Genomic DNA, 13708 nt, shown 5'->3' on the forward strand with positions numbered 1-13708 from the left:
GGATTAGTTGAATAAAATACCAGTTGGGGTAGTATGTCTGATTTATACTTTTAAACGAAACCTCACCATCAGTAATACCGTTCAGATTGCCGTTTCCTGCCTCTAGTTGTTGGCAACATAACAAAGCAGTTTGTTCCCGGAAGGAAAGCTTGCAGAATTTATTAGTATAAGGGCTTGTTTCCACATGCGAGAATCACGTCCGTGTCTCGCATGTAGAAACCAAGCTCTGGTGTCTGCACTCCGGAGCAGAGCGTGTGGCCGCATAGGAACACATGGAGCCGCACAGCTCCGCTCCTGAGTGCCGGCGCCAGAGCTTGGTTTCTACATGCGAGACACGGACGTGATTCTCGCATGTGGAAACAAGCCCTTATGGGCCATTTCAGAAGTTTCACGTGCATCAAAATCATCCTTAAAAAAAATGTTTTTTTTACAGTGAAATTGCGGACGAATCTATTCTCATCCTGTAAGGTAAGAAATAAATCAAAATTCTGGCTTGGGGGCAAAGTTCAAACCCCTGACCAGGACATCAATCTGATCCATAGATAATATAGCCAGTGTCTGGATCAAAACACTATCAAGGTGTTGAATTATGTCAGATGGAAACGTTTGTTCTTCCTGGGCAGTATTCTCCCCGGGCATACTTTCTCCATTCTCTACTCCCTCCCTTCCTCCTCAGATGTTTTTTGACAGATTTTTGGAACTGATTTCATGCCACTTGGGGTCTGAATTGAGTGTATCTGAAAAACTGGCACATTTGTATTCAGATGATGAGAAAGATACGTTTCGTCTCTCTTCATGATGGATTTAATCCTGCCAGATGAAAGAGTGGTCTTGTTCCTACAATTATACACTTTCTATTTTTTGTAGTCCATCAAATCTCTGTTGAATTTAGATTTCTTAGTTTTGGTCATGGATTCTTCCAACTTATTGAGATTTTTGAGTTTTTGGTCAAACATAGTGTATTTTGGATTATTGGCATGGGTTTTTAGAGATACGTCCACATTGTTAATTTCTTCTTTAAATTGTTGCAATCTGGATTCCTCATTTTGTACTATAAGACCCATGAGTTTCAGTGAACACTCAGACAGAATATTGTTCCAATGAGTAAGAAAGTCCTCTGAAAAAATGCATGTGTGTTTTGTTTTTGTTTTTTAAATCGAAGACCCCATGGTATCATTTTTCTGTCTGCGTAGTTTTTCAGAGAAAACTGTGAGCCCTCGCGGGCAGGGTCCTCCCTCCTTATGTACCTGTTAGTGCCTTGTTTTTTGCTCATTTTTAGTTGTATTTGTCTATATTTGGCCCTTTTTCACATGTAAAGCGCCATGGAATAAATGGCGCTATAAAAATGTACAATAATAAAAAGAATTCTAGTCCCACCAAGTACGCAATTCTTGGTTGGACAATTTCTCTCTTTTATAGAGTAGTTTCTTCAATTCTGAGGAGGAGTTGGAAGGAGGAGATTGGTAGTCAACTAATACCTGTGTCAATTTGGCTAGGCGTTTCTCCATGTTGTAAGACTCTGTTCACACTAGGTGTGGTGTTAAAAGAAGAAAATGAATAGATACAAAAAAATTCTACATATTTTTTTTTTTTTTTGGCAAGGACAAAAAGAGAAATGTACAGGAATCGGCATATAACAAATGACATAAATTCAGATATACTGTATATACTCTAGTATAAGTCGAGATTTTCAGCCCATTTTTCTTGGCTGAGTGCGCCCCTCTCGGCTTATACTCAAGTTATTTTCCCGGGGGGTCGGCGTGGGAGGGGGAGCGGCGGCTGTGACATACTCACCTGCTCCTGGCGCGGTCCCTGCATCTCCGATGGTCTCCGGGCGCCGGCAGCTCTTCCTGTGTTCAGCCGTCACGTACCGCTCATTAAAGTAATGAATATGGACGCGATTCCACTCCCATAGGTGTGGAGCCACATATTCATTACTTTAATGAGCGGTACCATGTGACCGCTGAACATGGGAAGAAGCTACCATCACCCGGAGACCATTGGTCAGTGAGCAGCAGGGACCGCGCCAGGAGCAGGTAAGTATAACGGGAGGGTGAGCATTGCGCGATATTCACCCGTTCCACCGCCGGGCACCGCTCCGTCTTCCACATCCTCCAGCTGTGACGTTCAGATCAGAGGGTGCAATGACGTATTTAGTGTGCGCCCTCTGCCTGAACAGTCAGAGAGCCGGAAGACAGCAGCGAGAGGTGAGTATGTGATTTTTTTTTTTTTTAAATTGCAGCAACAGCATATGGGGCATAATCTATGGAACATCTTATGGGGCCATAATCAACCTTTGTGCAGCATTATATGGGGCATATTTTAATATGGAGCATCTTATGGGGCCATTATTAACCTTTGTGCAGCATTATATGGGGCATATTTTAATATGGAGCATCTTATGGGGCCCATCATGAACTGTATGGAGCATTATATGGGGCTCCTAATTCAATATGGATATTCAAAAACACTTAACCTACTGAGAACCAAATTGCTATATAGGTTTAATAAAGAAATATACAGTTCTCATTCCTAATAGTCAATGACATAAGTCCATGTGTATATTGCATGTGTAAGCACACTGTTAAATTGTGACAGTCCTCCCAATGGAAATAATTATGATACAAAAGCTCAGGTGGGCTAGTGGATCCAAATGGTGAAAACTTATTACTCCTGAATGGATATTAGATTGTTCCAAAAGGCAATAAAAGCGGAGCTCCAGGCAACACAATCAATGTAGAATAAAGTATGAGAGCTTACCGCGCTTTGCAGGTTGAAAGTCCATGGGAGGAAAAGCGGTGGGTGCCATGGCTCCAGGTGGTGTGGCTCAGCAACAGTGAAAAAAGTGACGAGAGCAACCCTTCCACAGGTGAAATAAAAACACTATTCTATTTCTTTATACTGTAAATCCGACATACAAAGAATAAAAAGCTGCAGGAGCAGAGAACATGCAGTGGAATACGAAAAGCAACCGATTAGTACATATATAATAGAGATCTATCCTCCCATGTTACATGACAATAGTACCTATAAGGAACTTAGATCTGATCCCACTATTTTTTTCAAAAATTCATTATCTCAAATACTAGATGAGGGAGTGTCTTCAGGCATCATTGATTCCAGGATCAAAAATTTACTATTTACAGACCATACTATAATACCAATATTCCACGGTTTACCCAAAACACACAAAGGTATTTTCCCTCCGCCCTTAAGACCGATTATTTCAGGAATAGGGTCCCTGAATGAGGGGTTATACAACCATTTACTACCAGAATACTGTTTTGTTTGTTTTTTTAAAGATCGCACTTCGGTCCTTCCACAAGTTGATGAATTTTCATGGACTGGAGGAATACACTTTTGTCACACTAGATGTGGCTAATCTGTATTCCTGCATACCACATCCACTTACGGTCACAGCTATCCAATAACATCTGGACAACTACAGTACATATTCCAGTGATCTCAAACATTACTGTTCTGTACTATCTGTTGAAGTATAACTATTTTATGCTTTATTCTACGTTTTTCTTACAAGTAGGTGGAACACCATTGGGTGCTAAATTCTCCCCCTCCCTTGCCATACTCTATATGGCTTGTCGGGTGGAGAAATTAATTTTCCACCCTGACAACCCCTTCTCCACCCACATCAGGTGGTATGGTCGCTATGTAGACGACCTCCTCCTGGTGTGGGTGGGAAGAACATTGGAATTTTCAGAATGTGTTGTATATCTAAATGACGATACTTTTAATTTCAAATTCATGGCTGATTCACTATGCAATCAAATTTTATTTTTGGATATTTTTCTGGAAGGAGATTGCATTGCTGGCCGTGTCAGCACATCTTTTACAGGAAAAGTATATCGGGCAGTACTATTCTCCAGTCGACAAGCTGTCGCCCCAAACATACTACCAGGGCCATCCACTATGGAGAAATGTTGTGCGCTTGTTCAGATGACAACCATTTTCTTGCGGAGAGTAATGTTATACATAACAGATTGCGAGAAAGGGGATATTGAAGTCAGTTGATTCAGGGTGTATTTACCAAAGTGAAAAACAAAACAAGAAAGCAACAACTGTCTGATATGAAAAATATTCAATCAGATGTAACTAATAACACATCTGTCACTTTTCCCACAGCCTACAATATCAAGTTAAAAATGTCCAAAATAAATCTTCCAGTCATCAATCAAGATGACACATTTAGAAAAATCATATCTCAGGGCTGTATGTTTGCGGCAAAAAGAGTTCGGGCTCTGGGCAACATGCTTTCACGGAGCCTGTTTTGAAGTCCAACCAAAAAGACCTGTTAGTTAAAACCCAAAGGTTTTATCAAGTGTAATGGAAATCAATGTAACGTGTGCGACTTTACTGAGACAAAACAAAAAACTTATTCTTCTCAAGGAGACATTTGTCATATTCAAGGATTCATCAATTGCGATACTCACTTGTTACTATGCATAATGGTGATTCAACACACCTACAATTCTTTGGTATAAAAAGAGCCATATCCCTTGAGAGGTGGTAGTTGGAAAAAACGCCTTATGATGCGAGAGGCATTTTGGATACTAAACTTAGACAGCAAACATCCTCAAGGTATAAATTAGTCACTGATGACCTCAGTGAAGATGTGACAGTAACTTATATTTTCCCTGCAGTTGTGTCTGTATTTGATGCTAAAGGGTCATCTATGACCTATGTGTTTTATATTTTTCTCACTTATATAGCGCCATTAATTCCGCAACTCTTTACAGACATCAGTAATGTTCCCATTGGGGCTCACAATCTAGATTCCCTATCAGTATGTCTTTGGAGTGTGGTAGGAAACCGGAGAACCCGAAGGAAACCCACACAAACACAGGGAGAACATACAACCTCCTCGCAAATGTTGTCCTTGGTGGGATTTGAAGCCAGGACTCCACGCTACAAAGCACCAGGACCAGCAGAGTAGAATCTGCCCATTGATCGCCATGTCCACCAACCTTGGATTGTAGACACCTGTACCTTTTTTGGTGTCTGTTTCTTGCAGGGGTTGATGATACAGAAGTGATATACACAGATGAGCTGTAAAGCCTGTCACTAACATTTATAACAATATTGTGTCTGTCTGCAGCTCACCGGTGCCCCCGAATGCTGACCATGAGGACAGAAACCCTGATTTTGACCTTAAAGCATCACCAGCAGAACAGAGAAAACCAAAGAAGGTTGTCACCAAGAATACATGTATATTAGCAAAGTTTACAAACTTTCTACTGTTTTCAATAAACCAATAAAACAAGAATAATGTTAATGGCTCAATACAACTGATATAACAAGTGGGTTCTCCAAACTCAGCACAAAATGCTTCTTTAGTACCGTACTTAATAGAACACCCGCTGGCTGTTATAACCTGATGCAAATATGCATAGCCAGACACCATCTTCTGCTAGCGCTCCTGAGGAATTATAGCCAATTCTTCATGGGCAACGGTTGCCAATTCACTAATATCACTTGGTTGTTAATTACTTTTTGAACTAATCTCTTATCTTGTAAAACAAGGCAAAGGATACAAAAACAACTGTATTGAATGTTTCTAGAGATGTAATAATTAAAAGTAAAATTTTGTGTTGCGTTTGGAGAAACCACTTGTAATATTGCTTGTGATAGGTTCGTAAAATTATAAATTATTTTTATTCGACTGGTTTATTGCAAATGGCTAAAAGACTGCACATTTTGCTCATAATCCTAATTTGTTTGGGGAGTTAAGTGCAATCTGTCAGTAGGATGAACCCTCCTAAGCCAGCTATATGTGCAATGGGCATGTAGGTCATAGAAAACTGTATAAAATGATACCTTGATATCTGTTATCCGATGTCTTATTCCGAAGAAATCTGTGTTTTTCTTATATGTACATGAGCTGTTAAGATCTATGGTGCGGACATAGATCTTCCGGAGAAGCTGTTTCCAGAGATGATTTTATATGAAAGGGAGTTACCAGTGTGAGACATGTAACTAACACAGAAGAGTAGAACTGAAATTTGTCACCTAACAAACACACTAGCTGCTACAGCTCTGCTGTATTGCAGCAATATTGTAGCACTGGCTTCCGGTGAGATGGAATCTGGAGCTGAGAGGAAGATGCATATGTGTCAGGTATAATCACACACAGCTCTGTAATGAGATCAAGAGTGCAGCCATTACACATCGCACTGGTAACTCTACCTATTTAAAAAGAATCTGCCTCCAGAGCTCAATGTTCGGCCCAAAGATCTTAACAGCTGATTTACATTTTAAGAAAAATGTTGATTTCTCTGGACATCAGATCGCATATATCAATGTATCATTTTATTCAACTTCCTCTGACTTACATAAGCATATAGATGGCTTAGGAGGGTAGTTCCTACTGATAGATTCCCTTTTTTAATCATTTTTGTTTTCAACTTTGGTTGTAATGTTTTTTTTGGGGGTGAGAGCTAACTGCATCAGACACTGTTGCACTCTTATGTTACCAGTTTTGCCAGACTGAATGGGTGTGCTGCTCTTACTACGAATCACTTTAAGGGGGCAGTAAGACGGCCATATTACTAACTCGAGCATCGCATTGCAATCCTCGGACTGGCTGTCGGCTCTCTTGACCTGAGCAGGACTGCTGCATAGATATACATGCTGTCCCACTCATGTCAGGAGAGCCGCTGGCCAGCCCGAGAATTGCGATGCCATCCTCACACAAGTATTACGGCCGTCTGACTGCACCCTAAGTGTCTCTTAACTTTTAAAGAAAAGGGGTGCGAGGTGGAAGGAATAATTTTTGTGCTCATGATTATTCAGCACAAAACAACTTGCTATAACCATTGTTATGGTCATTTATCTGCCCATGTGCACAAGCCTTAAAGGAAATCTGTCAGTAGGATAAACCCTTCTAAGCTGTCTGTATGGGCATGTAGGTCATAGAGAATTGAATATAATGATACCTTGATATCTGTGATCTGATGTCTTATTCCAGAGAAATCCACATTTTTTTTTTGTGTGTGTAAGTGAACTGTAAAGATCTATGGGCCGGACATAGATCTCCCTGAGAATCTACTTTTAGGGCTTATTTTAAAATGAAAAGAGGCATTACCAGTGTGTAACATGTAGATCAGGAAAGCAGACTGTCAGTCATTATATGTCTCATACTAGTAACTTTCATTTATGATAAGCTCTGGAGCAAATTCTCAGGGAGATCTGTGTCCGGCCCATAGATCTTAACAGATCATTTACATATATTTAGGGAAAACGTCGATTTCTTTGGTATAAAACATTGAATTATAGATATCACTTTATTCGGCTTCCTATGACCTACATATCAATATAGATAGTTTAGGATGGGGTGATCCCACTAACAGATTCTCTTCAATTCAACTGGATAGAGATAAACTTTAATGGGTGGACACCTGAATGTTCAAGTCCGGCGAGTTCTGCCGAACAGTAACAAAAACAGTACCCAAACCCAGACCCCATTCACTTGAATCATCCCAGCTGGTCAGAGAGCCGCGGTTCCCACACTATCAAAAGACAGTGTGAGTGCTCAGCTGTGATCGGAGGTATAAAGTTTACCTCCAGTCACTGGTGTCAGCTGATGGGACAACTTCTCCCATCATCTGAAACCTGCTGCCGCTAATAACAGCGAGAGCAGGCGCGGCTGATGGGTGTATTCATTAGCCGGCTCCTGCGCTGTAAATAAATGTAAAAAAAAAAACGCGGGTTTCCCTGTATTTTCCATAACCAGCCAGGCAAAATCCTCAGCTGTCAGCTTCAACAAGGCTGGTTATCAAGAATAGAGGGGTCCTCACGCCATATTTTTTAATTATTTAAACAAATAATTTAAAAAAGAGGCGTGGGGTCTGCACCAGGCCGGGAAGACTGAATCTGCAATAGGTAAGCAGCTTGGTGTGATTAAATCAACTGTGGGAGCAATAATAAGAAAGTGGAAGACCTACAAGACCACTGATAATCTCCCTCGATCTGGGGCTCCACGCAAGATCTCACCCTGTAGGGTCAAAATGATCACAAGAATGGTGAGCAAAAATCCCAGAACCACACGGGGGGGGGGGGGGAACCTAGTGAATGACCTGCATAGAGCTGGGACTACCGTAACAAAGGCTACCATCAGTAACACACTACTCCGCCAGGGACTCAGATCTTGCAGTGCCAGATGTGTCCCCATGCTTAAGCCAGTACATGTCCGGGCCCATCTGACGTTTGCTAGAGAGCATTTGGATTATGCAGTAGAGTATTGGGAGAATGTCATATGGTCTGATGAAACCAAACTACAATTGTTTGGTAGAAACAATACTTGTCGTGTTTGGAGGAGACAGAATGCTGAGTTGCATCCAAAGAACACCATACCTACTCTGAAGCATGGGGGTTGCAACATCATGCTTTGGGGCTGTTTTTCTGCAAAGGGACCAGGAAGACTGATCCATGTACATGAAAGAATGAATGGGGCCATGAATCGTGAGATTTTGAGTGCAAACCTCCTTCCATCAGCAAGGTCATTGAAGATGAAACAGGATGAGTCTTTCAGCATGATAATGATCCCAAGCACACCGCCAGGGCAACGAAGGAGTGGCTTTGTAAGAAGCATATGAAGGTCCTGGAGTGGCCTAGCCAGTCTCCAGATCTCAACCACATAGAAAACCTTTGGAGGGAGTTGAAAGTCCGTGCTGCCCAGCGACAGGCCCAAAACATCACTGCTCTAGAGGAGATCTGCATGGCGAAATTGGCCCACATACCTCCACCACCAGTAGTGTGTGCCAACCTTGTGAAGACTTACAGAAAACGTTTGACCTCTGCCATTGCCAACAAAGGATATATAACAAAATATTGAGATGGACTTTTGTTAATGACCAAATACTTATTTTCCACCATAATTTGAAAAAATAAATCTTGCCAAATCAGACAAGGTGATTTTCTGGATTTGTTTTCTCATTTTAACTCTCATAGTTGTGGTCTACCTATGATGTCAATTACGGGCCTCTCTCATCTTTTTTAGTGGAAGAACTTGCACAATTGGTGGCTGACTAAATACTTTTTTCCCCCACTGTATATATCTTTTGTAAATCTTCTGCATGTGACTCTCAACTCAAAAGTGTAGCTGTAGTTCCGCTTATTATTAGAAAAAAGTAATTTGACAGTCCTGTCATTTTTTTTTTTTTTAAGATTTTCATAAAACACACACTTGATATTTAAAGTGAACATTCAGGAATATATGTGATTTTACCTCCCACCAGAAGAAGAAAAAGAAAAGGACAAAAAGCAACAAAATCTCTCCTGAAGACTCGAATAAACATTGCGGTGACACCCCAGGCCTCCATGTCATTCCCCCCTCTAATGAAGACAAGGGTGAGACGTAGAAGTACAACATTGTGTTGTTATATTTATGCCGAATAAAGGAAATATTGCTGTATTGAACCTGTATTTTATGGGATAAAGGTTTTTTATTAATCTCTTTATGACCCTTCCTCTGATCACCCCAAGAAACCCTTCTACGACATCGCTATGTCCTACCAGGCTTTGACCTAACTGTTTCACGAGTTTACTTCTATATTTTTATCTTTATTAAATCAATATTTTCTCCCATGCTACAGTCCAGAGAAAAACGAAGTACACCCTCCTTGAATTATATAGTATCAGAACATCATAAAATTCATCTTTTAGAAGGTATAAAAAAAATACATCACAAATGAAAAATTAAACATGACAGACTGTGTTGTTATTTAAAGAAAACTAGAGGAAAGTGCATAAGCCGTGTGTAAAAAAATTAAGTACACCCCACGAAGTAATAGCTTGTAGCAATAACTTTGTCTAACTCTTCTGAGGTTCTTGGTGTAGGAGTTTAGCTCTTTTGTAGTTGCTGGGTACACACGCACAAAGCTTCTTAGTGCAGACAGAAAAGTATTAGACAATAAACTTTCAGCATAAGGGAAAACAAACGGCCTTTCCTTTGGCATAACTGCAAACCAAAAATAAACAGTCCAACTCTGATTCTTTGGCAACAACAGAATGGCACAGAGGTCTTTACACTTCCACTCATAGGCCTCAGTGAGGCTGCTATATAGGCTGTGCCATACCTAGATGTGGAGATCTGGGAGCAGCCAGTCCCAGCAATCTGACTGCTCCTAAACCCCATTAACTCTCTCAGCATTATACATGCTGGAGCCTGCTTTTACGTGTTTGCATCACCGAGGCGAACACCTCAAGGACACACATCTCCCCTCGAGGACCTGTCCCGCAGCCATCTTGCAGTGGACATAAGGTTTTATTGGGTGGAGGTCTGAACAATGACTGGGCCATTGCCGCACGTTGATTCTTTTTCAGCCATTCTGATATAGATTTGCTGCTGTGCTTGGGATCAATGTCCTGTTGCAAGACCCAGTTTGATCAAAGCTTACATGAGTTCATGGTCCAATGACTTCAGGGTGCTCAGGTCCTGTGGCTGTAAAACCAGCACAACTCATTATCCCTCCACTACCATGCGGGACAGTTGGTATGCTGTGTTTAGCTGGAGTGCCATATTTTTTTTTTTTTTTTTTTTTTTTTTTTAGAAAGAAAAGGCTTTCTTCTGGCAGCACTTGCAAACCAGTCATATTTATTCCATCTTTTATTCAAATTATTCTTTCATGAACTTAAATGTGTAACATTCTAACTGAGAGCTTTCATTGAACATTGCAGCCAAAACTTAAAGCTGGTGTTTTTATGTTTTTTTATCAGCCCTGGAGTGGCTCTTGAAAAGTAAGCCCCCTGCATCCAGTCATATAGACACTATCTGGTTTCTTCACTGTTTTTGCCACCTGTCCGGTGTCACGGTGCCATCTTGTGACAGCTTATGACTATCTAGAAGTCAGAAGTTACATCACAATCTCTCAATACAAGTCTGAGAGCCAGAACGAGGCTCCCGTAGACTTGTCTTGAAAAGTAACCTCCGCGCCGCTCCTCGAAACACTACAGCAACCGGCAGGTTTGCTGGAAACTGATGGGAGCGGCAGCTCAAACAAATGAAAACGCTGGAAAGTGAGTATGAGACAGGGGGCAGTGAAAATACATTTAAAGCACCCCTCCAGGGATACAATAAAAAACTCTTGGAAAGATTGTCTTCTATCTTGAATGTTTTCCACTGTAAAAATAAAGAACACCAAATTGTTTGGAAATAAACTTGTGACCCTTTCCAAATTGATGGGCAGCAAGTATTGTACGCCTTAGCATTACTAACACACGCCTGACTGTTGGAGGCCAGCAAACTGACAAAACTTCTGCTTTAATAGGGGTGGTTACACTTGCTGATGAACAATTAATCACAAGTATTTGATTATTAGCATCTGGCTACTACTTCCCCTATTGATTCCTATGGATGCATTAGGAGTGTACTTCATTTTTCACACACTGCTTCTGCATTTTTGCCTGTTTTTTTGTTAAATACTTTACTCCGATATTGTATTTACATAATTTTATGACCTTCCAAGGCCTAGATGCTTTGAGAGGTTAAACTATAGAGTTCAAATAGGGTGTACTTAATTTTTTTTTTTCAAGGTTGTACATGCACAAGTACTTGGCTGGGTATAATTGATCGGTGTAATATACAAATCTGTGTTATGAACCTGGTTTCATCCAGCTCCATTGGCTTGGTTGGGGAGAACACAACCAGCATGCATCATATTGAAAAAATATGGAATGCCAAATATCTGAAAATTGTTACATCTTTAATGAAAATTAACCTAACAATCAATTACATTTTAGTTGTTTCTCTTTTTAGACATTCCGGTGTCCCCAACGCCTCTCGGTTTGGCTGCTCAGTCTCCTAATTTCCCATCAAGGTCTTTACCTGTTTTGGCTCCCATTAACCTGCATCCAGTTCAGGCTGCTGGGCCTCCAGCAGAATATCATTCTGATTCTGCGGAATCCATGGAAGAAATCCCAGTAGCCCAGACGCATCTTGGGAGCTCTTCTATGAGCGAAAACCTGTTTCTCACCCCAAGAAGCCCCACAGACACTGTAAGCGAATCTGATCATGGACCAAGACAAAGCTACTTCTGGCCCATCGCTTTGCAAAAGTTTGAATTGCTTCCAAAAACTCCTTCTGTGTTTGTCAGTGAGAGCAGTGGAAAACCTGTGTCCAATGGACTTGTCGACGAACCCAAAGTACAAGACTGTCACAAATCACTTTACAAAAAAATGTGGGTGGCCAAGGGCATGGAAGGAGAGCAGGTTCTTTCCATCTCTAATGCAGAAGCTTTGCCCTCCATCTGTGCTAATAAGTAACTATAGCTTTTTTTTTCTATGAAGTCGTATAACCATTTATTCTTAATAAATTCTTTTATATTATGTATTATGGTGTTTTACTTTTTAGTTTCTGATAAATTAGTTTCACACAAAATCTGTAGAAAAGCATGATGATCGCCTATAGCAAGATAAAGCTGCCCTTGGAGCGTAGGCGAGCCTAGTAGCCAGGAGCTGTCCCAATTCTCATGGTCTCTAACTTTGGCAACCACTCTTTTTACATGCATTAGTATTTTGTCAGAACTCTAGGTGCTGGTTTCTCCTTTACTTCCCATCATGCGCAGCCTCTACCCTTGTCCAATGGATCAGCTGCCAGGAACTCAAAGCCTGCCAAGTTGAGCCCTGTGATGTTGTCTTGTAGCCCACAATTCTGGACCTGCTTCTGGTGGTCATGAGACCCCTATATAAATTTTAGTCAAACAGCCCTATAGTTCAGATATGAAAAGTGTCCACAGTGCAATGTGCATCACTATCATGTTTTTTCCCTTAAAATTGTCGCTGTAATCCTTATCTAAAAGCACTTTATATAGTTCTATCTTAGCTGGTCGCTTATTCATATGGGTGTGCTTCATTGCGTTCAGTCAGGGTTGTCCCCAACCACCAATTTTAATTATGTCCTGTGGTTCTCGCCGACATCACTGTATATCCTGCGCTTGCGCGGTTTGTGTTGGGGAAGGCGAACTTGGGCAATATGCTATCGGCGAGCTGCACATGCGGTGTGACGAGCACGCGTGCGCACTGAAGCTGCACGTTAACAACTGGTGCGCGGCTCCTCCAATACACACTGCGCAAGCGCGGCTCCCCCAATACACACTGCGCAAGCGCGGCTCCCCCAATACACAGTGCGCAAGCGCAGCTCCCCCAATACACAGTGCGCAAGCGCAGCTCCCCCAATACACACTGCACAAGCGCAGCTCTGTTGTGGATTCTGTTTGTGGGCTCCCTCTGGTGGTTACTGCTGGTACTGGGTGACTTTGGTGGGTTGCGGCCTTTGGTTTCCACCTGTCCATCAGTGGCTGGGTGTTTCCTATTTTACCTGGCCTTTCTGTCATTTCCCTTGCCGGCTATCAATGTATTCAGATGTGCTCTGTTTGGTTCCTGCCTACCTGCTCCCAGATCTTTCAGGATAAGCTAAGTGCTGATTTTCAGTTGTTTGGTTTTTTGTCCAGCTTGCTTATTATGTCTCTATGCTAGCTGGTAGCTCTAGTGGACTGAGGTTCTCCCCATGTGCCATGAGTTGGCACATGGGTTCTTGTAATCTCAGGATGGTTTTTTTGATTAGGGTTTTTTGCTGACCGCTCAGTCCCCTTTTGTATCGTTCTGCTTTCTAGTTTACAGCGGGCCTCAATTTGCTAAAACTATATATATCATCTCTATGTGTGTGCCTTCCTCTCATTTCACCGTCAATACATGT

The 13708-nt window shown here is 41.5% G+C and overlaps 1 protein-coding gene across 3 annotated transcripts in view; it reads left to right on the forward strand.

The window, feature by feature from the left end:
• The window catches only part of ZDHHC1 (zDHHC palmitoyltransferase 1), a 46818-nt gene extending 34477 nt beyond the window's left edge, over positions 1-12341 (forward strand). For all 3 annotated transcript variants that reach the window (XM_077288196.1, XM_077288193.1, XM_077288194.1), the window contains exons 12-14: positions 5114-5204; positions 9252-9363; positions 11771-12341. In XM_077288196.1, coding sequence (XP_077144311.1) covers positions 5114-5204; positions 9252-9363; positions 11771-12276 — 709 coding nt within the window. In that variant the 3' untranslated portion in view covers positions 12277-12341. The remainder of the gene's footprint in view (positions 1-5113; positions 5205-9251; positions 9364-11770) is intronic.
• The last annotated feature ends 1367 nt before the right edge of the window (positions 12342-13708 follow it).

The sequence above is a fragment of the Ranitomeya variabilis genome, chromosome 2 (assembly GCF_051348905.1).
Source record: "Ranitomeya variabilis isolate aRanVar5 chromosome 2, aRanVar5.hap1, whole genome shotgun sequence".
NCBI lineage: Eukaryota > Metazoa > Chordata > Amphibia > Anura > Dendrobatidae > Ranitomeya > Ranitomeya variabilis.